The sequence below is a fragment of the Octopus sinensis genome, unplaced genomic scaffold, assembly GCF_006345805.1.
Source record: "Octopus sinensis unplaced genomic scaffold, ASM634580v1 Contig03078, whole genome shotgun sequence".
Taxonomy (NCBI): Eukaryota; Metazoa; Mollusca; class Cephalopoda; order Octopoda; family Octopodidae; genus Octopus; species Octopus sinensis.
This window is the reverse complement of record NW_021826244.1, coordinates 949-26691: the sequence shown is the minus strand read 5'-3', so window position 1 is coordinate 26691 and position 25743 is coordinate 949. Positions and strand designations below refer to the sequence as shown.

Sequence of the window (25743 nt, the reverse complement as noted above, 5' to 3'; positions counted from 1 at the left end):
ATTTGTTAAACTAACATCCAGATGATGACAAAAATAAAAGTGAAATTAGTGATAATAATGTTGACAAGGATTATATGTTGGTCATCGTTTTAACATCTGTTTTTATAGGCAGGCATGGGTTGGACAACAATATGTTTATATATAACTATTTCCCTCAGTCATTCAAACTTTGACAGTGATAAAAAGGATGATAATAATTGATGGTAAAGAAAAACAAACTGTACTGGAGTGAAGGCGATGTGTTTACAATTGAATGGGGTTACATTATTGATAGATATATAATTCACACTTTTTTTATATGTGGTTTCAACTCCAGAAACTAAGATGTGACTTATAGACATGGGGAAGACCTAAAGTTATGAAGGGAAGAAAATTTGTACCAAGATTTAACACTAAATTAGCGGAGCAACTTATACACAAATATATGTGGTGTGTGTGCAATAACATATCATCATCATTTAGCGTCCGCTTTCCATGCTAGCATAGGTTGGATGGTTCAACTGGGATCTGGGAAGCCAGAAGGCTGCACCAGGCTCAGTCTGATCTGGCAATGTTTCTACAGCTGGATGCCCTTCCTAACGCCAACCAGGAAGGGCATCCAGCTGTGGTTATCAATAATATTAATATGCTTTTCGTTCTTGTATGTACCTGTTGTATGTGTCACACTTACTTTAAAGAAGTGGCAAAGCGAGAGAGAGGACAGGGAGGAAGTAAGAGAGAGTGAAAGAGACAGTGAGTGGTGACAGCATTCGTTTTGTGTTTTTAAATGTTTCAGAGAGGACGTAAGAGAGAAAGAGAGAGAGAGAGAAAAAGTGAGAGAGAGTGAAAGAGACAATGAGTAGTGACAGCATTCATCGCAAGAGAAGTAGATACATAGATACATATACACATTGTTAAATCAAAAGCGGGAGAGAAGAGAGACACAAAGGAAGTGAAAGAGAAAGTGAGAGACAGACAGTAGATACATAAATCCAAAGAAAAGTTCATACATAGATACATAGACACAGCAAATATTGGATGTTGATTTCACTTTTCATTACCACATGAGGATAAAATTAAACTCACAAATGGCTGAGTACTCCACATACAGGCATAACATTAATGTAGTTCTCAGGGAGATTCAGACTCACATAGAATATGACAAGGCTGGCCCCTTTGAATTACAGCTACAACTCGAGATTCATATATATATGAATGTATTTGTGTGTGTATATAGTTTAGGTTAGTTAAAGCACATTTGCAATAACAGGTGTCACGTGGTGGAAATAAACACAATTACCAAACTTTCATTCATAAATTCATTTATTTCGTTCTTTTGCATTTCAATTTGTACATTAAGGTTCTTTGAATATGTATGATGTATTTTAAGGTTAAATAGTAATTCTGTTTACGTTTGTGCAACTGATATATTTTGGTTGGATTATATAGTCATTGGTGTTACATTACTTTCTATATTCTGTAACTGTCACAATATACTTTTCTAGGCCTGGATTTTTGTGGGGAAGGGTCCAGTTGATTAGATCGACCCCAGTACACAACTGATACTTAATTTATTGACTCCAAAAGGATGAAAGGCAAAGTCGATCATGGCAGAATTTGAACTCAGAATGTAAAGACAGATGGTCATAATATACAAACATTTCTCCTGACACAAGTACAGTGTTTACAGATGCTTATATTTTTTATGTTTTCTGTAAATTTTTCATGGGTCCAGGTTGTATATATAATTACATGTGTGTATGAGTGAATCAAAACATATTCAGTGCATCTTAATATCAAACAAGATCAATGTTTTCAATCTTAATATCAAAACAAATAATAACAACAATAAAAATAATTTATTATTATCATCATATCTGTACATCGATCAAATTAGATAAACCCCAACAGTGGAAAAGTAAAGTTTCAAATCAATCCAAAAATGTTTCTATGTTCATTCATTTTGGTGATGAAGATTTTCAGGAGGATGCTCAAAGCGTTTTCATTGCCCCTGCCAAAAATTTTAAGGGGATGTGCTTGCACCCCTGCACCTCTCATTTCTGAGCTTATATGAATATGTTGATGACTGCTGAAGAACTGAGAGTAGTTTACATTCGGGAGTAGTAGTAGTATAAGCATGCACCGTAACAGCGCCTTACTGCATCCACCATTTGTTGGGTATTCCGTACTCCTGGCAGGTGACCCCTTTGCATCACTCAGATGACAACTCTACAACCCAAGGGTCTGTTTAGGGTAGTTGCTTTTGTTTGTTTGTTGAGCGAAGTGGTCTTCGTCCCAGAGCTCGCAAGATGGGAGAAATCCGAAACGTGGTCCTTTGCTATTCGTAAGACCTGCAGAAGAGAAAGCAGGTCAACCCCTCCGACACCAAGAGCATCGACGGATGGATGAATGCACATCCAGGACCAGCAGTTGCGTAGGAAGTCGGGGGCAAGAAACAGGAAGAAAGAGTGAGAGAAAGTTGGGGCGAAAGAGTACAACAGGGGTCGCCATCACCGCCTGCCAGAGCCTCATGGAGCTTTAGGTGTTTTTTTAGGGTAGTTGCTGCCAGTGAGGGCTGTACAACATCGGAGTGCAAACCCTCTCTCAACCTCCCTTTTAGTCAGTCACCTTTTACAACATGCAGACTTCTTTGACATGCCAGTCCCCACACAGTACTAAAGTAACATATGACACGTCTTGCTCAAGGATACACAACATGCTGCCCAATCCAAAAACTGAACCCATGATCTACATGGTTATTGCAACACTCTAACCACTGGACCACTCCCGATGGATGACAACTTTGCATCACTCGGGTGATAACTCTACAACCCAAGGGTCTGCTTAGGATCGTTGCTGCTGGTGAGGGTTTTACAAGATCAGTGTGCAAACCCTACCTCAACCTCTCTTTCAAACAGCAACAGTCTCAGCTCAAATGCAGCTGATCGACGCACTGACCAGGCAAATAACAGTTGAATCAGGTGTTGGGAGGTCAAAGTACGAGAGATAATGGATGATGGACTTTTTAATTTGTACATTAGGTGTTTGTCAGGGAGTGTCAAGTAGATATAAGTGACAGTAATAGTGACTCAGTCATGTGTGTGTGTGTGGGTGGGTGGGGGGAGATGTCCTATTGTTGAGAAATATGTATCAAGAACTGCTAGATAATAATGCAGCTTATCTTGATACACATTAGATTAATAGGATCTTTTCTGTTTGAACGGCAGTTTTTAACATAATTTCTAGGTAACTAAAAAATTTTAAACTTTGTATACTGGTAGAAAGTGTTGATAAAACATCTTTTTCTCTTGGCTTTATTGAGAAAATTCTATAGTTTGTAAGATATTTGTTGTTTTTCTTCAATTTCTGCAATTTCAACCAATCAATTACGTCTATTGAGTTAAAAAGCATTCTGTGCCGTATGAATATGTCCCTTGTTTAAGAAACAGGTTGGGTTTATTTACATTTGTGAAAAAAAAAAGATGCCCTTCCCTCCACCCTACCCAACCCTAATTCTAAAAGAGATTGAAATGCAATAGATCGATACTAGGGTCATAATTATGGGTGACAATTTCATAGGACACCACTAGAAAAAACTGCCGTTCAAACAGAAAAGATCCGATTAGTATAAAGTCTTTAGTAACGTCCCACTGATTTAATCAATGATTCACCAACATCAAAAAAGGTAAAAAAAAAAAAAAAAGAATTTAAATGGCTATTCTTTTACTTGTTTCAGACTGTGGCTATGCTGGAGCAAATCGCCCCCAGGACTTATTCTTTGTAAGCCTAGTACATATACTATCGGTATATATATATGTATATATATTAATCTTATGTATTGGCTTAAGTTTTTCATTGTATGATTTACCTAATAGTGCTTTTATCTCTAATTTAATATAATATATATACATATATATATATACATATACACAACCTGCTTCTTTCAGTTTCTGTCTACCAAATCCCCTCACAAGACTTTGGTCATCCTGAGGCTATAGTAGAAGACACTTGCCCAAGGTACCACACAGTGGGACTGAACCCAGAACCATGTGGTTGGTAAGCAAGCTACTTACCACACAGCCACTCCTACGCCTATATTTTAATTTTTTTTTTTTGAAAACCTCGAGAGAGATGAAATAAATCATTTTAATGGTGGAACTCAAAGTAGACAGAACTATAAATCATCATCATTATCATCATTTAGTGTCCGCTTTCCATGCTGGCATGGATTGGACGGTTTGACTGAAAACTGGTAAGCCAGGGAGCTGCACCAGGTTCCAATCTGAGCTGGCATGGTTTCTATGGCTGGATGTCCTTCCTAAAGCCAACCACTCCAAGAGTGTGGTGGATGCTTTTTACATTCCACTGGCACAGGTACCTATTTCTTTACTACCTACAAGGGGCTAAACACAGAGAGGACAAACAAGGACAGACAAACGGATTAAGTTGATTATATCGACCCCAGTGCGTAACTGGTACTTATTTAATCGACCCCGAAAGGATGAAAGGTAAGGTCGACCTCGGCAGAATTTGAACTCAGAACGTAGCAGCAGACGAAATACTGCTAAGCATTTCGCCCAGCGTGCTAACGTTTCTACCAGCTCGCCACTGGCACAGGTACCATTGATGTGACACCAGCATCGGCCACGATTGCTTTTGGTAAATTTCGAATGTCACAAAATCTCGTCTCTTCCTTTTACAAATCAAAAATCGTATATCAAAGCAAGAAATCAATATTATCATCAATATTGAACAAACTGAAAGTGGTGGTGGTGATGGTGGTGGCAGCACAGATGGCTGGCTTAAATTTTCTCTCCACACCAGAAAGGTATCTAAGACCTTCAATCTGGCTGATAGGATGTAAAAATTTTAAGCTAAAAATCTCCTTAGGAAAAAAAAAAAGACCCATCAAAAGCTGCCTATGGAACCTTCATCTATGTACATAAGAAATGTGCAACCGTTACACCAAAGCAACCCTTTGAATTTTCTCTGTTTTAGAAGCTTGCAGCCTTTGACTTTTTCTATCCAAGTAGTTCTTGGACTGTGGAGGCGCAATGGCCCAGTGGTTAGGGCAGCGGACTCGCGGTCGTAGGATCGCGGTTTCGATTCCCAGACCGGGCATCGTGAGTGCTTATTGAGCGAAAACACCTAAAGCTCCACGAGGCTCCGGCAAGGGGTGGTGGTGAACCCTGCTGTACTCTTTCACCACAACTTTCTCTCGCTCTTTCTTCCTGTTTCTCTTGTACCTGTATTTCAAAGGGCCAGCCTTGTCACATTCTGTGTGTCACACTGAATCTCCTCGAGAACTACGTTAAGGGTACATGTGTCTGTGGAGTGCTCAGCCACTTGCACGTTAATATCACGAGCAAGCTGTTCCGTTGATCGTATCAGCTGGGACCCTCATCGTCACAACCGACAGAGTGCTCCTTAAAGTTCTTGGACTCAAGATTCGATATGCTACTATTTATAGCCTTATCTACTTCAAGTTCCACCATTAAAACAATTTATTTATTTATTTCATATTCTTTGGAGATTCTAGATAAATAACGCTTATAATGTAAACAGACATCTTACAATTCTCGCTGGCAAGAGCAAAGCTTTTAAAACAGACAGGGAAAATTTGAGGAACTGCTGTCATGTGAGTGTTGTGAAAAAAACAAGGAAGCGACATCAAATAAAACTGCAAAAACAAAGACATGCTTTTAAGTACAAAACTTACTAATCTGTGAAATCAACAACAATACAAAATAACACAAAGTAAGCTGTGTTACCAAAGAATAGCTACATAATTTTTGTGCATCACACTGCAAGATTCTGACAAATATATACAGAGTGGCTGTGTGGTAAGTAGCTTGTCTACCAACCACATGGTTCCGGGTTCAGTCCCACTACGTGGCACCTTGGGCAAGTGTCTTCTACTATAGCCTCGGGCCAACCAAAGCCTTGTGAGTGGATTTGGTAGACGGAAACTGAAAGAAGCCTGTCGTATATATATATATATATGCGTGTGTGTGTTTGTGTGTCTGTGTTTGTCCCCCTAGCATTGCTTGACAACCGATGCTGGTGTGTTTATGTCCCCGTTAATTAGCGGTTCGGCAAAAGAGACTGATAGAATAAGTACTGGGCTTACAAAAGAATAAGTCCCGGGGTCGAGTTGCTCGATTAAAGGCGGTGCTCCAGCATGGCCGCAGTCAAAATGACTGAAACATGTAAAAGAGTAAAGAGAGATATATAGAAATATACATGTGCAGTTGTATATAAAATAATGCTGACCATCAAATAAAACTGCAAAAAACAAGTCATGCTTTTTAACCCTTTAGCATTCAGATTATTCTGTCAAATGTAAAGGTTATGTATTCACACCATGTAAAATTAATCTTGCATCATTTCATGGCTTTGAGATTTCAATGATGCGAATGTTTATTTTTAAAATGACACAATAAGGTGGCTATGAATGACCATATCTGACTAGTTTGAACATAAAGCAGGTAGAATATTTTGACCGGATATGGCCGGTTTAAACACTAAAGGGTTAAACACAAGACTACTGATCCGTGAACTCAACAAAAATACAAAACAACTCAAAGTAAGTTGTGTTACAAAAGAAAAGCTACATAATTTTTGTGCATCACACTGCAAGATTCTGACAAATATATACAGATATATAGAAATATACATGTGCAGTTGTATATAAAATAATGCTGACCATAAAAAAAAACTGCAAAAAACAAGTCATGCTTTAAATACAAGACTACTGATCCGTGAATTCAACAGAAATACAAAACAACACAAAACAAGCTGCATTACGAACGAATAGCTACTTGATATGTGTGCATTACACTGCAAGAGTCTGACAAGTATATAAAAATATAGAAATATGTGTGGTTGTATATAGAAGAATGCTGACCAGCAAGAAAATTGGCCTGACAAGCAGAGAGGGTCAGATGGACAATTGACGATCGATTAAGAGCAATGAAATGTTTAATTGGCGTCAACTGTATCAGACCTCAGTGCCGTCAGGTGGACAGATGGTCGAAGGGACAGCGTCCTCAGGAAGTCCTGGCAGCAACAGAGGGATTACCAAGTCATCCATATTGGGCAGCACAAATATTCGCTAAGAAATATACAGAAAAAAACAACCAAATGAATGAAGAATAAAAAAAAAGAATCCATCTTTTTTTTTTTTTTTTTTGTTAGATACCTGCTGAAATATAGAACATAAATGTATATCCAGGTACAACACTGACTTTCAAGAAAGACTTTGGAATCAAAAGTTCCAGAAAATTGGTGTTGTACCTAAATAATCTTATCCATTACACATACACAGTTATTTTTTAATTGGTTTTAACAGTATATGACAAAATTAGAAACAGCACCAAATTAGGTGGTATATATATATATATATATATATATATATATACACTACTAATATAGGATGAAGTTTTTTTACAGAAAAAAATTTCATCAATTATAAACAACTGATAAACAAGGGCAAAAGAAAATTATTTCTATGCCAATATGCTGATAACAGACTTTTAAATCATCAATTTCCACATATTGTTATACCCACTACAGAAATACGTTATGCAGAAATCGAGGAAAACTAGCCGACAGAACTTTTTAAAAAAATTCTGTTGCCTAGCTTCCCAATTTCAGTACAATATATTTCTGTAGTGAGTATATAATATGTGGAAATTGATGATTTAAAAGTCTGTTATCAGCATATTGGCATAGAAATAATTTTCTCTTGCTCTTGTTTATAAGTTGTATATATATATATACACACACACAGGGGTTGGACAAAATAATGGAAACATCTAGCATCATAATTTTGAAATATCTACAAAACCGTCAAAAGCTTGTTTATTTTTATGCTTTTTTTTATTTATTATTAGTGTTGCTTAATGTGTTCTTTTCAGATATTTTTAGAAAAAGGCAATTATAATTCATTCAGATGACAGATCTATCGGACTTTCACAGAAGTCAAATTGTTGGTGTTCGTATGGAAGGCGCTAGTGTAATGAAAACAGCTGAAATGTTTGGTGTATCAAGAAGTACTGTCTCAAAAGTAATGACAGCCTTTGAGAAAGCGGGAAAAAAGCTCTTTGTCGAAACAAAACTCCAGAAGAAAACCAAAACTTTCAGATAGGGACTGTTGGATTCTTACATGAATTTTTAGAAAGGATCACAAAAGTACAGCTCCCCAAATTACTGCAGAGCTTAATGACCACCTTGAGAACCCAGTTTCCACAAAAACTGCTCACTGGGAGCTGCACAAAGCTGGATTTCATGGGAGGGCTGCAATCAGAAATCCACTACTTTCAAAAACAAATGTTGCAAAGTGTTTTGAGTGGAGTAAAAACCTACAGAATTGGTCTGTAGAGCAGTGGAAGAATGTTATTTTCTCGGACAAGTCATCCTTTACCTCATTTCTGACCACAGGCCGAGTATACGTGCGGAGACAATGAAAAAAAGCATTTGACCTAGACTGTCTTCTTCCAACTGTTAAACATGGAGGAGGATCTGTGATGATCTGGGGTGGGGGCTATCTTGGAAATCCGCCAGCCCAATGGTTTCCCTTCATGGCAGAATTAATAGTCAAATCTATTTAAGCATTTTATCTTATCAAATTCATCCTATAGTTGTGGAACTGTTTCTGGAGGGCAACACAATCTTTCAGGATGATAATGCACCAATTCACACAGCTAAAGTTGTTACTGAATGGCACGAGGAACATTCTAGTGAAGTTGAACATCTTATCTGGCCACCACAGTCCCCAGATCTCAATATTATTGAACATTTATGGTGCATTTTAGAAAAACAAGTAAGGAGTTGATATCCTCCACCACATCACTACAAGAACTGGAGACTGTTTTAGTTGAAGAATGAACAAAAATTCAAACTGTACGAGTCCATATCTTTTAGAATTCAAGCTGTAATTACTACCAAAGGTGGTCCTACCCCCATATTAAAATAAATTTGCTTGAAATTTTAAGGTGTTTCCATTATTTTGTCCAACCCCTGTATATATATATATATCATTATCATCATTGTTTAACGTCTGTCTTCCATGCATGCATGGGTAGGATGGTTGACAGAAGCCGGTCAGATAGAAGACTACCCCAGACAATTGTGTTTGTTTTGGCAGGGTTTTTATGGCTGGATGCTCTTCCAAACTCCAACCACTCTAAAGAATATATATTCGATTTTAGGGGCAAGTAATAGAAGCTACTCCAGCTCAGAACTGAATGCAAGCTGTAGGTTGTATTTACCAAGCCATTACCCTAGCAACACTGTCTTACTATTTTTCTGAAGAATACTAATTCTTTGATTGACAAAGAAAATTTGAAGAGAAGAAGAATGAAAACTATTAATGTTTACAAGCAAGAATAATTGATTTAAATACTGAAGAGATTGGTAAATAATGTATCACACACACACACACACAGATAAGTTTGGATTTTAAGAAAAAGGATTCAACTAACTGACTCACACATTACAAATACAATCTGCAAGTGGAACTATGCAAGACTTCCCTCAGGTTTAAAATGTGACATTGTTTACGTTATCTATGACAATTTCATCTCAATCGAAGGAGAGGGGCTTTCTCCGTCTGGGTTGCGAATCCGTGGAATAAGCTGCCGGACGAGATAGCGAAGATGCCGACGACCGCTCGGTTCAAAGTCTCTCTCGACCGGAAATGGCCTGAGCTCTTTGTATGACCATCCTCCCTGTACATAATTCCCTGTCCCCCTACATGGCCTTGCTTTTGCTTTTTGAGCCAATAAAAATTGAATTAAAAAAAAATTAATTAAAATTAAAAAATTCCAGTGATGGAGCTTTGTATCTTTGCTAGAAACCACCGTCTTCAGAAGAAGAATTTAAATAATTAAAACCAGAGAAGAACATACAGATATACAAACATGTAATGCTTATTTAATTTATTCAGATTATTTTGAATTAATCTTGTATTATCTCATAGCTTTCAGATTTCAATGATGTCACTGTTTATTTTTAGAATGACATTTCAGGGTTAGTGTGAGAGGCTGGATCTGGCTGGTTTAAATGTAAAACAGGTAGAATATTTGGGCTGGATGTGGTTAGTTTAGATGCTTAACAGATTAAAGGATGGAATATTATAATCAAAGAAATGATAGAAGAAAAGAAAGCGTCTTTTACCTGGAATTCAATGGTTAATTTCTTCTCGATCCATTCAGTGATATGGGTAACAGTCACTTCTCTTTCTCCAACCTTAGGTTTAGCCACAAGAGTCAGTTGTGGATTATCACGAAAACCATACCTGGATTAAAAAACAGTACACGTTGCACAGTTGTTTGTTTGGAGTGATTCTTTCTTTTTTTTTAAATTAAATCTCAGAAAGAGGGGTAGCAAGACAAGTGAAAAGAAAAGGAAGGGAATTCATTTTTTCAGATTGGTGTTCAGGGGCCAGCATGCCTCCAACAGAACCTACAAAAGATGGAGTTTGTTGAGGTGGATTTTCTGCAGCCGGATGCCCTCCCTGTCACCAACCTGCTTCCAAGCAAGGTGATATTTCCACCATGGCCAGACATGCTCTTTGTGGAAGACTGGAAATGGACAATGTCCCTTGTATGATGGGGATGCTCATTTATAAATCATCACACACACACACACACATCTGCATACATACACATACATGTGTGAAGGTATGTTGTCTAGGGTTATGGTGTTGCATTCACAATTGCTAGATCGTAGGTTCAATTCCCAAGGTGGTGGCATGTTGTGTTCTTGAGCAAAATACTTAATTTCACATTGCTCTATGATCATGACGGGGATGTAAACACACCAACACCAGTTGTCAAGTGGTGATGGGGGTGGTGGACAAACACAGACACAACAAAGACACACACACACGTGTGTATGTATATATGACAAGCTTTTTTCAATTTGTCTTCCAAACTCACTCACAAGGTTATAGTAGAAGATACTTGCCCAAGGTGCCACACAGTGGGACTGAACCCGGAATCATGTGGTTGGGATGTAAGTTTCTTACCACACAGCCATGCTTGTATGTATACATATTTCATCATCATCATCGTTTAATGTCCGTTTTCCGTGCTAGCACGGGTTGGACGGTTCGACCGGGGTCTGGGAAGCCAGGAGGCTGCACCAGGCTCCAGTCTGATCTGGCAGTGTTTCTACAGCTGGATGCCCTTCCTAATGCCAACCACTCCGTGAGTTTAGTGGGTGCTTTTTATGTGCCACGGACACAGGTGCCAGGGGAGTCTGGCAGCGGCCACGATCGGTCGGTGCTTTTTACGTGCCACCGGCACAGAAGCCAGTCAAGATGGTGCTTTTTACATGCCACCGGCACAGAAGCCAGTCAAGGCGGCGCTGGCATTGGCCACGTTCGGATGGTGCTTTTTACATGCCACCGGTACAAAAGCCAGTCGAGGTGGTGCTGGCATCGGCCACATTCGGATGGTGCTTTTTATGTGCCACCGGCACAGGTATCACAATTACTATTTCCATTGATATTTATTTCGATGTTCATGTACTTGACTCAATAGGTCTCCTCAAGCACAGCAGGTTGTTCTGAAATCCAAGGTACTTTATATTTCTATATATGGCAGGCCTTCTTTCAGTTTCTATCAAATACAATCACAAGGTTTTGGTTGGTCCAGGGCAATAATAGAAGACATTTGCCCAAGCAAGGTGTCATGCAGCAGGGCAGGGACTGAACCTGAAACCATGTGACTGGCAAGCAAACCTCTTAACCACACAGCCACTCATAGTAAAAACAAAGAAACAAATGGAAAAATACGTAAAAATATTGAGAGATAAAGAATGAAGAATCCTTACCACAATCTATCTGTAGGTGGAGGAGGCACATTAATGGTGAGGACACCATTGAGACAATGCACCTCAACAGTAAGAATCAGTGGTGTGTTGGATACACCTTCCATTGCCTTCTTTATATACTTGTACTCAGTGGCTTGCTGGAAATACTTGGATTGTGTTATCATGTCAATGTATCGCAGAATCTTGCGGCTAGCTCCACTGCCACTGCTGCCAATCTGTGGAACTCCGCTGCTGCAAAGAAAACTTTGGTTAAATTTATCGCATCAAATCTAAGTAGAGATTTCAAACTTAAAAATCTTCAAAGCTGCAGTCGAACCAATTCTATTATAAGTACAAATATATGGGGAATTACCACCTGTATCATCTCTTGTGAAAGGTAGAATAGTCCAGTTTGCTGGACATTGTTGTAGTGCTGAAAACGAGATAATTTCTACTCTTCTCCTCTGGAAGCCATCTGCTCGCGATACCAGAGGGCGCACATTCTCCTACCCTGATGTAATCTCCAAGGATACAATTCTACTATATGGCTCAGAAACCTGGACGTTATCAAAGAAGCTTGAGAGGCGGTTGGATGGAACTTACACTCGCCTCCTTATGAGAGCTCAAAATCTCTCGTGGAAGTGTCATCCAACCAAAGTACAAATATATGGGAAATTACCACCTGTGTCATCTCTTGTGAAAGGTAGAAGAGTCCAGTTTGCTGGACATTGTTGTAGAGCTGAAAACGAGGCAATTTCTACTCTTCTCCTCTGGAAGCCATCTGCTCGCAATACCAGAGGGCGCACACTCTCTTACCCTGATGTAATCTCCAGGGATACAGGCATCCAGCAACAGGACTTCCGTAATGCTATAATGGACCGTGAGGTCTGGCATAATATAGTAAATTCCATTGTCTTGATCACGGTCAAACAATGATGATGAAATTTATCTCACTTCATGGTGGACTGCGTTATTCATTCTTTTACTTGTTTCAGTCATTTGATTGCGACCATGCTGGAGCACCTCCTTGAAGGGTTTTAGTCAAATGAATCAACTCCAGGACTTTTTTATAAGCCTGGTACTTATTCTATTGGTGTATTATTCTATTACCCAAAGCATACAAATTTGTCAAATTGTTGCATTATCAGAGGCATGAAACTTATAGCAGCTTGCATTTAAATCTTGCGTATATCAGTTTCAAATTTTAGTACAAGGCCAGCAATTTCAAGGGTAGGTATAAAGAGATTACACTGACACCAGTGGTCAACTAGTACTTATTTTATTAACCCTGACGGCATTTGGATTCAGAACATAAAGACAGATGAAATGCCGCTGAGTACTTTGTCCACCATGCTAATGACTCTGCCAGCTCATCACCTTAAATCTTGAGTATATTAAATGATAAGTATCATGTGTATTTGTGACTGGAGTGTGCATGCAGAGACATATACGACATGGCAAGGTTTTTTTCATCAACAAAGAGAGGACACACTTCACTTCAAACGTACAACATACATATATATTCCCAACTAGCAGTATCACCCAGCGTTGCTCAGGTTTGTTTCGACCCTTTAGAATTGGAATTTTTGAAAAGTAAAAATTTTGCATTATGTAGCTTGTTATTCCCTTTAAGTGAACATTTTTCTGGCTGAAATACACTGAAAAATGGCGACACAGCAGCCAAAAAATTGTAAAAAATAGGGATTTTCATAGAAAAAAAGCACCTTTTTGATGTAAATAATTTTTGGTTTTAACATGGTCTGATTTGAATTTTATCTTCTAGGGAATGAAGAGCAAGCCTTCTTCTATCATACTCTCAATTTTGGTTAACTTACACCACAGGGTCTCGGAGGAGATAGTGTTAGTTGAAGGCTACCAAACCTGCCATACACAGACAACTTCAGCTTTATATATATAGAGAGATTTACACACAAACAAATTTTACCTCTCATCTATACCGTTATCCTCAGGCTCTTCATCTGTCGAAGACTCAGCGCTATCTTCTTCATTAGAATCAGTCACTGCAGAACTAGAATAAAAATAGATTAATAAATAAAAATGAAATATTTGTTAATAGTGGAACTTGAAGTAGATAAATTTGCCTTCAGCCTTTTCTGTCCAAAGAGTTTTTTTTTAAACCTAACATTGACATACTGCTGTTTATAGTTTTTATCTACTTTAAGTTCTGCTGTTTAAAATGGATTATTTCATGTTCACTCGAAGTTTCTAAATTCTTATTATGTAAATATAAAATATATAAATGCAGTCTATAGTGAAGACTGAATCAATAGTTTAATTAAATCAAATTTAATTAAAATTAAATTGTAAGCATGAATACAAACAACCAAAATGAGGTTCCTTTGGTGGATTTCTGGAGTAATGTTACCTAAAAGGGTGCAGAAAATGGAGATAGGGAAATCTGCTCTGGTTAAGCTGCAACTTCTTTAAATTGAGAGGCCACAGCTCTGGTAAAACGGACAATGTGATTAGAATGTTGCAAGAGGGAATCGCAAGACAGATTCTTCAAGCTGAGCCAACCAGTGGAAGACCTAGGGGGTCGACCAATAATGAGATAGTTGAATAATATCCATAGTCTTAGTTGGTCATGGTTGAGAGTGTAGCAGGAAAGAGTAAGGATGGTTGCTTCTGGTAGGACCCTATGGATGGGGTACTTGAGGACTCTACACCCTAACGGCCACCTTCCCAGGAATAGGAAACAGAGGAGATGGATGGGTGGATGGATGGATGGAGAAAAATTAAATTTTATTATACAAACCGTCTGCTTGTAAGAACTGGAGATTTTTCAAGTGACTTTTTCTTAAGTTTCATCAAATTAACCTTAGTAGAAATAGTCATCTTGAAACCACCAGTATACATCGTCTGCAGGTCAACCCAGAAACCCCGTTCGTCCAGATAGGGTTTAGAGGACTTCTGAAGAATCGGAATCGAAGTACCTAAATCAATATCTGTAATTTTTAGTTCTTCAATGAAATAAGGTACCTGAAAATTAATAGAAATCCAAGATGAAATATTATTTTTTTACTACCCAGAGAGGACAAACAAGGACAGACAAACGGATTAAGTGGATTATATCGACCCCAGTGCGTAACTGGTACTCAATTTATCGACCTCAGTGGAATTTGAACTCGGAACGTAACGGCAGATGAAATACGGCTACGCATTTCACCCGGCATGCTAACATTTCTGCCAGCTCGCCTCCAAGATGGTCAGCCCTGTGCTAAAGTAAAAGATACTTGTCCAAGGTGCCACGTAAAGAGACTGAATCCAAATTCATGTGGTTGGGAAGTATACTTCTTATCACAGCCATAATCAAAATATATAAAAGCCAGGTTGTGTGTGTATGTGTGTAAACCCACGTAATTTCTGAAGTTCACAACTGATTTTCTCCAAACTGGGAACATACATCACTTATGTTCCACACATGGTTTTACATTCTTAAAATTTTTGACATAATTTGTAACAGGGCCCTTATGACATGACATGTCAGTCAAATTAGCCCATCATTTACTCTACAAATGTTTTGTCATCAATGTTACACTTCCCTGCATCACATTTCAACATAACTGTAATATATATATATATATATATATATATATATACATACAAACTATGTCTTTTAATTCTGAGGATCTTTTCGGTTTGAACGGCAATTTTTTCTAGCGGTGTCATATGAAATTGTCACCCATAATTATGACCCTAGTATTGATCTATTGCATTTCAATCTGTTTTAGGGTTAGGGTTAGTTATGGGGGGGGGGGTACATATTCATACGGCACAGAATGTTTTTTTTACCTCAATAGACATCATTGATTGGTTGAAATTGTGGAAATTGAAGAAAATAAACAACAAATATCTTACAAACTATAGAATTTTCTCAATAAAGCCAAGAGAAAAAGATGTTTTATGTAACACATTCTACCAGTATACGAAGTTTAAAAGTGTTTAGTTACGTGGAAATTATTTTAAAAAACTGCCGTTCAAACCGAAAAGATCCGATTAATAGTTGGCAGAATCAAAGAGACAGCCTTTCTTGTGCTTGGACTTAGTGGAATGTGTTTCCAAAGTTTGGAATAATCTTGTGGTAGAGAGAGAGAGAGAGAGAGACTGAAGAGTTTAGCAAGAACAAGAGCTAGCACTACTTCCTGGGCAGCTAACTTGGCAGACACCCATAAAATTATTGACCATCTTACTAACAATAATGCTGAGCACCTTTTCAAACTCCACCTGTCTAACACCCGTGGACATGTTTACAAAGTCAGAAAACAGCACAGCTCCCTTGACTTTCGGAAACATTTTTTCACGCTAAGAGTTGCTGAAGTATGGAACAAACTGCCGGCATCAATTGTTAGTTGTCGGAGCACTGTATCCTTCCTCAAAGGTAGAATTTAAATAATTAAAAACAGAAGAAACTCTGAGCACCTTTTCGAACTCCATCTGTCTAACACCTGTGGACATGTCTACAAAGTCAGAAAACAGCACAGCTCCCATGACTTTCGGAAACATTTTTTTATGCTAAGAGTTGCTGAAGTATGGAACAAACTGCCGGCATCAGTTGTTAGTTGTCGGAGCACTGCATCCTTCAAAACTTCCATAATTCCTGAGATTCGCCACCGCTACACCTGATTTTCTCCCCTCCATACACACGCAAGCATGTATCTGACTCATACACTGTTCGCTTGCCAGACATTTGTACATTACTGCATATGCTTTATACGCACTTTTGACAAGTTGTGGTGCACCTGAGCACTGAATACAATAATTTCATTATTATTATATTATTATTAGTAGTATTTGAGGCTGTTTTGAGGGATGATACACGGACCCTTTTGTTTTGTTGGATTGAACTGATCAAAGAATATAAAGAAGTCTTGACAAAAAAAACCAAAAAAAAACTATCATACTCACATGAATTTTGCTGAGTTTTTTCTGTAACTTTTCCATAACTTTGTCAGTCCAGGATTTATCTTGCAAGAAATCCCATAAACAACGTCCGATTAAAGCATTTATCCAAAGAAGTTGTGGTTCACTAAAGTCTAATATGGTATAAGGAAGATCAGGAGAAGGGACTTCTCGAGAGGTTGGACTGCTTGGTGTGCTCGAAGCTGACACTGAAGAAGATTCCCTCTGTGAATGGAGTGGGCCTGAGTTAGATTTAACTCCATCAAGACTAGCTGGCATTAACTTGGCCATGTAGTGGGAGAAATTCTTCATGTTTGTCTGTTGAAAATTCTCAGACTTTGGAGATAAACTGGCAGTTGAATCGACCGGAGTAGTTGCAGCAGAAGAATTCATTGAATCCATAGAATTGTGGCGCTTGTGCCTCTGAAAGCCATCGGCTATACCGATATTAGTGTCAGAGTCACTGCGTTTATGATGGGGAGGTACTTTTAAAGCATTGTGAATGTCTTGGATATGATTCCCCAAAGGCAAGCCTAGAGATGCGGCATGAAACCTCTTGTACCATTCTTCTTTCTCTCTCCCAGTACGAGCAAATAAATAAAGAATTGTAGGATTGAGCAATTCTGCAGAAATGACTTCGAAGCCCATGTCAGTGCTGGGGGAGGAAGCATTGTCTTTTAAAGGCTTCTTCTGCAAGGGAGGGGCAGATTTGCAAGCACTGTTTCTAGTCAAATCAACACATATTGGATATTTTTTACTCCAGAGGCGTTTCTTAACAAGTCCCGCAGGAAGAAGAAACACACGACAGTTGTTCAAATCATAATGGCGCTGGTTGATAAAAGTTGGGTTAGAAAGATTTTCATCAAACATAGCACGCTTTGGTACATTAGTTTTGGGAGTGGAAAGGCGCAAGGTAACTCCTTCAAGGCGAACATACACAGAATTGGTTTTATTTATGTGATAGTTGTCCGGATCATAGTAGTACAGTTCATTCATCCATCCCTTGAAAACAGAAACAAAATTACATCAGAATAAAATCATAGAACGGCAACAAGAAATATCGATCAACTTAATGCTTTAGCTTCCAGATTATTCTTTCAAATGTAATGCTTATTTAAAAGGGCAAAAGGGTGAAGACCTCTTTCGGTCATGAATGACTGTGAGAATATACCCTAGAAAGTTTCCCTCCAAGGTATAAGTCTGAGCAAGGTTGTTTGTTTATGGAAGACCAGCCGTCACCCACGCATACCAGCCTCCCCTCTCCATGCCACTGATGCTATCCAAGGGAAAGGCAAAGGCCAATACTGCTTGGCATAAGTGACATCACAATTCATCTCTACAGCTGAGTGAACGGAAGCAACATGCAATAAAGTGTCTTGCTCAAGAACGCAACACACAGTGCAGTGTGGGAATGGAACTCACTACTTCATGATTGTGAGCCTGACTCTCTAACCACTGAGCCTTGATCTAATCATGTTTTGGTCTCATAGCTTCAAGATGTCAAATGATGAGATTGTTTCTTTTAAGAATGACATTGTAGCATAAGTGTGAGGGGCTGGATGTGGCTGGTTTGAACATAAAACAGCATATCTGGACTGGATATGGTTGGTTTAAATGTTAAAAGGTTAATTAAAGTAATAGAAAGAAACACAGAGCATCTCAAAATAAATGCAGTAACGAAAGGGTTAAATATGAAACATCATGAAAATTGTTCAAACTGAAGTCCTTCTTGAGCGACACATTTTTCCATTCATTACAGATAGTATTTATGGAATTTTGATTTACTGTCGGGTGACTTTTGGCCAACCTGTATATGTATGTATGTATGTATGTATATATATATTAATAGTGCTTCCCAGGTAGACAAACTGATCAACTACATCAAGTCGTTTACCATACACATAGATATTTGGTACACTATACTGCTTACCAGGGGCAGGTTGATGCATGACAACAGTTTTCTTGAGATTGGCCTGCTCGCTTAGCCAGCGGGGTGGTGTCATTTGAAGGCTAAAACAATGAAGCGCATTGTGACCAACGATGTGTAGCAACATCTGATAGCCTGGTCGGTCACATATATATATATATATATACCTTAGTTCGATTTACCTTAGTTCTAGAGAATTTTAATATGTTCTTTTAAATTTTGGTACAAGGCCAGTAATTTTAAGGGAAAGGAGGTTAAGTCGATTACATCAATCACCAATGTTCTTCAACTGGTACCTCTTTTATTGACCCCAAAAGGATGGAATGCAAAGTTGCCCTCAACAAAATTTGAACTCAGAACTTAAGGGTCCAGAAGAAATACTGCAAAGCATTTTGTCCAACACATTAACAATTTTGCCAGCTCACCACCTTTATAATAAATAGAATCTGTTTCTGATTTAGGCACAAGGCCAGCAATTTGGGGGGAGGGAGAAGTTGATTACATTGATCTCAGTGCTCAAGTAGTACTTAATTTATTGATTCTGAAATGATGAAAAGCAAAGCTGACCTCGTCAGCATTTGAACTCAGAATGTAAAGCGCTGAAAGATGTGCATTTTGTCCAGTGTGCTAATGATTCTTCCAGCTCTCCAGCCTGAAGAAGAATGTAAATAAATAGCACCAAGTTGTGTCAGACTAAAACAAAATGTCTTGACCAAAGGCACATGGTTTAATGGTCAGAGTATTTGAGTTTGATTCCTGGTGGCACCACTCAAGCGTGATCGTTACCAGCGTCGCCTTACTGGCACTTGAGCCCTGTGCTAGTAGGGTATTAAGAGCACCATCTGGGCGTGATCGTTGCCAGAGCGGCTATCTGGCCTCTGTGCCGGTGGCATGTAAAATACACCATTCGAGCATGATCGGTACCAGCATCGCCTTACTGGCACCTGTGCCGGTGGCATGTGTAAAAGATCTGAGCGAGGTTGTTGCCAGTACCGCCTGACTGGCACCCATGCCGGTGGCACGTAAAAAGCACCATTCAAGTGTGACTGTTGCCAGAGCAGCTGACTGGCTTCCGTGCCAGTGGCACGTAAAAAGTACCATTTGAGCGTGATAGTTACCAGCAACACCTCACTGGCACTTGTGCTGGTGGCACATGAAAAAACATTCAAGCGAAGTCGTTGCCAGTCTCGCTGGACTGGCTCCCGTGCAGGTAGCACATAAAAAGCACCATTTGAGTGTGGCTGTTGCCAGTACCACCTGACTGGCCCTAGTCCCGGTGGCACGTAAAAGCACACACTACACTCTCGGAGTGGTTGGTGTTAGGAAGGGCATCCAGCTGTAGAAACTTTGCCAGATCAAGACTGAAGCCTGGTGCAGCCATCTGGTTTGCCAGCCCTTAGTCATTCGTCCAACCCATGCTAACATGGAAAGCGGACGTTAAACGATGATGATGATGATGATTTCCCTGGTGTCCTTGCATCATATATGATACTCATTCCCAAAGTAGCTAAGGACATATGAGAAAGAAAGCTTTATGTGACTCAGAACATATGAAACAAGGGCTGACTAAAAAATGTGAAAACAAGTTACAGACGTTTTGAACCAACTCTCAATCATTCGTCCAACCCATGCTAGCATAGAAAGCAGACGTTAAATAATGATGATGATGATGATAATGATATTATGGTCTTGAGCAAGACACTTTATTTCACATTGCTCCAGTTCACCCAGCTGGCAAAAATGAGGTGTACCTGTAATTCAAAGGGCCAGGTACGTCACACTTTGTTTCACACTGAATCTCCCTGAGAGCTACATTAAGAGTACACATGCTTGTGGCGTGCTCAGCCACACTTCACGAGCCAGCTGTTCCATCGATCAGCTGTAATGCTCATTGCCGGAACCAATGGAGTCCCATATGATGGGAACAAGAAACAAAAATCTCATTCAAGCAATTAAAAAACAGCTGTTAGGTAGAACGCCTGCTTGCAGCAGGCTGCAAAGAGAACGGTTTCTACCCAATAACCAGCAAGGTATACTAGGTCCCTAGTCAGGGCACACACAATTTAAAGTCTTATAGTTATTGTTTCAGGTCATGGTAACGGTTACATTAATAGTATGTCATCATCAGCATTTAACATCTATTTTTCCATGCTGGCATGAGGTGAACAGTTTGACAAAAGCCCATGAGTCACAGGGTTCTGCCAGGTTGTATGTCTACTTTGGCACGGTTTTTTTTTACAGCTGTATGCCTTTCCTAAAGCCAACAACTTAACAGAGTGTACTGGGTGCTTCTTCACACCACATCAATATATATATATATATATTGATAAAACGGTAAGATAACAAAAGAAAGAAAGAGACCTCAATATTATGTAAATAGAGGAAATTTATCTATACAATATGTTACATTACTCGGTAGTCAAGATAAAAAGATAACCGAAGAGATGGTGTTGTGGATTTCCACTTCGGCATCTGAAACTCAGAGTTTTATCTTGACTACCGAGTAATGTAACATATTGTATAGATATATATATATATATATATATATATACACACACACACACACACCACACACACATAGCTAATGTGGAGGTGCAATGGCCCAATGGTTAGGGCAGCGGACTCGCGGTTTCAATTCCCAGACTGGGCGTTGTGAGTGTTTATTGAGCGAAAACACCTTAAGCTCCATGAGGCTCTGGCAGGGGGATCAAATTGCTATTTCAGTTCAATTTTAACAAAACTGTCCGACGAACGGGAACGTGAAACTCCGAGTAACAGCTTTTTGTTATATTTCTGCTGCTTTTAAATAAAGCATATTACTCTACCTCTGGTATTTGAGTACTCTTTTTCTCCACCTTGTTTCACATTTATGTGCTTACTCCGGTATATATATATATATATATATATATATATATATATAATATATATATATATATATATATATATATATATATACATACACATACATACACACAAACACACATACACATGAGTGAGTGCACAAATGAAAGAAATGCACTCAACCTATTTATTGGGAATTATATGTATGGATCAAAACAGTTAGATTCAATTTCGTTGGTACACCTGAGTTTCAAGCACGATGCTCGTTGTCAGTCATTTTAAATGGCTGACGACCAGCATTGCGCTTGAAACCCAAAACTACAAATGAATTTGAATCAAATTGTTTTGATGTGTGAGCGTGCGTGATATAGATATAATTAAATTCCATATTATGCACTTTATTGTGTGTTTTTTTTTTATGTGTGTGATCCCTTGGTCTATGGAAAAATTGTCTTGTATGGAAGTAATCTGTGCCATAAGAAAGGTTGAGGACAGCTGCTTTTGTGAAACATTGATTCCAATCATTTAAACTGATTCCTCAGTGTACTGTAAATATTATGACCTTCTTCATGTATAATTCCTTTTCTTTTTCACCCTTTTCAAGCCTAGCCAGGCTCATGGGCCCGGTTTCCTGGTTTCTTTGGCGTATGTGTTCCCCTCAGCTGAACGGGACACCAGTCCATCACAGCGTTACTCAAGAAACAGGAAGAGAGAGTGAGAGAAAGTTGTGGTGAAAGAGTACAACAGGGGTCGCCACCCCCCCCCCCTGCCAGAGCCTCGTGGAGCTTTTAGGTGTTTTCGCTCAATAAACACACACAATGCCGGTCTGGGAATCGAAACCGTGATCCTCCGACCGCGAGTCCGCTGCCCTAACCACTGGGCCATTGCACCTCCACTATAATTCCTTTACCCAAATTATTTGGTGAGAAGAAAAAGAACACATTTCATAAAATAAAAATACGAAAACAAAAACAAAAGACACAACTTACTTTGTAAATAATGGTATCTTCCAACTTGGGTTCTTTCATTTCTGGTACCAAGAGGGGCGGTAACTGACTAATAGAGAGGGAAGCATTATTGTTCTTAGTAGAAAGGTCCTCTCGTTTTGCAGAGCTGTAAGCATTCTTGAAGCAAAAATAAGCAACCCATATTATTGAAGTAACTACAGCGCCAGTGATGACACCAGCAAGATAAGGAGGCATGGGAGTAATTAGATAGATAAATAGGGATACAGATATGACTAGAAGTTTCTGGGTTGGTATAGTTCTATCTCTACAAACACCTTTGGCAGTATTCTTCACAGCAGAGTCTTCCGTCACTGTATCATTATCTTTTACCATCGTATTCTGATTTTTTTCCTCATCCTCAACATCATAATAAATTCTGCCGTCGTTATCGACAAATTCCTCAGGGTTTGATTTTGATTGGAGGTTTGACATTTTTATGGGAACTGGGTCCACTATGGTTTTGATCATTTTACTCCCACGGAATCTTTCCCGAATAGACTTTCGTGATGAACGTGCCGGTGGAGACAGCTGGATTGTGCTGGTCCCATCAGAAGTTTTGCATACCAACAAGTTTTCCGAGAGACCCGGATCATCATCCGTGTCCCAACTGTCTGGCAGAATGTCTTCGGTAAGTTCCTCACCCTGCTCAATTTCCTGTGACATATTGATAGAGTCAACAACTGCAGATTTGGAGTTAATTTTTGGACTTAGTGACTCGCAGCTTTCGTCAGAATTTTGCTTCCGAATAGGGCTTGGACACTTTTCATTCTCATTTTCAGGGCTAGACCCAGATTCGCCGGAAAGCTCTTCCCATTTCTTGTGCAATTTTCCACGGATGTTAGCCAAAAGTGTTTTTTTATCATCCCGTGTATCGCCAGTGAATGTTCTTGAAGGTGAAATCACAGCTTTAGGGAGAGGTGGAGGAGGTGGTGGTGGTGTCGATGATAATGATGAGGATGATGAAAATGACGACGTCGATGGCGAAGTGACTTTAGATGGTGACAAAATCGAACTCGACCCAAGAGTGGACGACCTCCGATTTTTCTCCTCTGGCTTGTCAAAAGTGCTAGTGAGTAAGGAGTATTCCTCATCGTCGTAGTCTTCAAGTGAGCGGTACCGCACGGGAAAGCTGGTACTTGAAGCACTTCTGTTTCTTGTTTTCTCTGAGCCTGACTTAGAGGCAGAGAATTGAATGGAAACTGGCTCCCACTTAGAGCTCATTTCATTCTTGAAATGCGTATATAAAATTTCATCTCTGGAAATATAAAAGAAATACAAATATAAGTAAAAGGCAGAATAAATTGCTACAAATACTATCTATCTATATATATATATATATATATAAGTTCAGCAAAATTTAGATTCAGATGAATATGGTACTTAAATCAAAGGCACCAGAATTTTGTATGGTATTATCCATATAAATCCATGGGGTGATTACAATCAAAATAAGCAACAAGTATATCAAGTGGTACAATCGTTTCATGCTACTTCATTTCATTAAACACTTACAGTGTTTAATAAGTAGTATGAAACGATCGTACCATATTACCTCGGATATACTTGTTACTTATTTTGATTATATATATATCTATATATATATATAATATATATATATATATATATAGTTCAAATTTACAGAAAGCAATAGATGAAACTAGGTATAAGAACAACAAGCAGGTGTATTAATTAATGCTCAGGAAGAATGGAGAAGTCTTTTACACTTTGAGCCTATGCTCTTTGATAGATAGGATTAAGGAAAAAAAAAACAAAGAGGGAATGAAAAAAATAGAGAGATTCATATATATATATATATATTATATATATATATATTTATCAAAATAAAAAACATGATGCAAAGGATTTAGCGGTATATATGTTTCTGGCTTTTATTAGATGGTTTATATCAATGCATAATTGATGTAATTGTATGTCAATAGCCTTCTTCAGCCGCATACAATTACTACTTCAAGTTTATAATGTAATACATGTCCTTGAAGTGGTAATTGTACGCATCATGTTTTTATTTTGATAAATATACTCTATCACCTACACCACTAAATGGCATATACAGGTGCTTACAATTATCAAAAATTCACCCTGAATTTTTAATATATATCATATATATATATATAATATATATATATATAAATTAGAAAAAAAAAAACACCTTTTATCAATTCAATACTGAAAAATTAAATTACACCTTCTAGAAAATTACATATTATAGAAAAATTAAATATAAGATAAAAAATATAACAATGATTAAGTAATGTGCAAAATAATAAATAAAATGTATATATTTGGTATTATTTATTATTTGTTATTCTACCAAATATATACGCTTTATTTAATATTCCCTCATATTATTATTTTATATATATACACATATATAAAAGCGCTTGTAAACAAAAATAACTGTATGTGGCATTCCATTAAATAATCCTTTCTGATAAAGGCACAAGGCCTGAAATTTTGGGAGAGGGGACTAGTCAATTACATTGACCTCAGTGTTTTATTGGTACTTAATTTATTGACTGTGAAAGGATGAAGGGCAAAGTCAAACTTGATGGAATTTGAACTCAGAATGTAGTGACAGACAAAATAGCTCTAAGTATATCGCCAGGCGAGTTAATGATTCAGTCAATTTGCCACCTTTTCGGGGAATAATAATAATCCTTTCTAATGGAGGCAGAAGGCCTCAAATTTTTTTTGGGGGGGGGGGGATGGGGATAGTCAATTACATCAACCTCAGTGTTTCACTGATACTTAATTTATCGACCCCCAAAAGGATGAAAGGCAAAGTTGACCTCGGCGGGATTTGAACTCAGAACATAGCGATGGGTGAAATACTGCTAAACATTTTGCCCGGCATGCTAACAACTCTACCAGCTCACTGCCATAAATAATAATAATAATAATAATACTTTCTAGTAGAGCCACAAGACCTGAATTTCTGGGGGAGGGTAGCGGTTCGGCAAAAGACACCGATAGAATAAGTACTAGGCTTCCAAATAATAAGTCCTAGGGTCAATTTGCACGACTAAAGGTGGTGCTCCAGCATGGCCACAGTGTTGGATAAAATGCTTAGCAGCATTTCTTCTGACTCCATGTTTTGAATTCAAATTCTACCGAGATCGACTATGCCTTTCATCCTTTTGGGGGCAATAAAATAAAGTACCAGTCAAGAACTGGGGGTGATGTAATCAACTTATCCCCTTCCCTCAAAACTGCCGGCCTTGTGCCAAA

The 25743-nt window shown here is 38.5% G+C and overlaps 1 protein-coding gene across 2 annotated transcripts; it reads right to left on the bottom strand.

Annotated features, from left to right (window-relative positions):
* Positions 1–23771, bottom strand: LOC115227421 (testis-expressed protein 2). Of its 2 annotated transcripts, none has more exons than XM_029798254.2 (10): positions 22477–23771; positions 16726–17721; positions 14576–14799; positions 13745–13828; positions 11821–12051; positions 10159–10279; positions 6887–7093; positions 2881–2884; positions 1651–1657; positions 1–10 (listed from the first exon to the last, which is right to left on the bottom strand). In XM_029798254.2, the coding sequence occupies exons 1-7, from the start codon at positions 23713–23715 to the stop codon at positions 6980–6982; spliced, it is 3009 nt and encodes a 1002-aa protein (XP_029654114.1). In that variant the 5' UTR covers positions 23716–23771; the 3' UTR covers positions 1–10; positions 1651–1657; positions 2881–2884; positions 6887–6979. The 2 variants fall into 2 exon arrangements, with proteins under 2 accessions (XP_029654114.1, XP_029654115.1); XM_029798255.2 differs by having other exon boundaries at positions 11821–12048.
* Between the last annotated feature and the right edge of the window lie 1972 nt (positions 23772–25743).

Bases quoted from the DNA above. Each gene is read 5' to 3' on its own strand.
- LOC115227421 (XM_029798254.2), bottom strand. From the start codon at position 23,715: ATGAGCTCTAAGTGGGAGCCAGTTTCCATTCAATTCTCTGCCTCTAAG. The intron at 17,722-22,476 runs GTAAGTTGTGTC...TCTGTTTTCAAG, and splicing joins AAGATACCATTATTTACAAA to GGATGGATGAATGAACTGTA. The intron at 10,280-11,820 runs GTAAGGATTCTT...TTTTTAATCCAG, and splicing joins CCACCTACAGATAGATTGTG to GTATGGTTTTCGTGATAATC.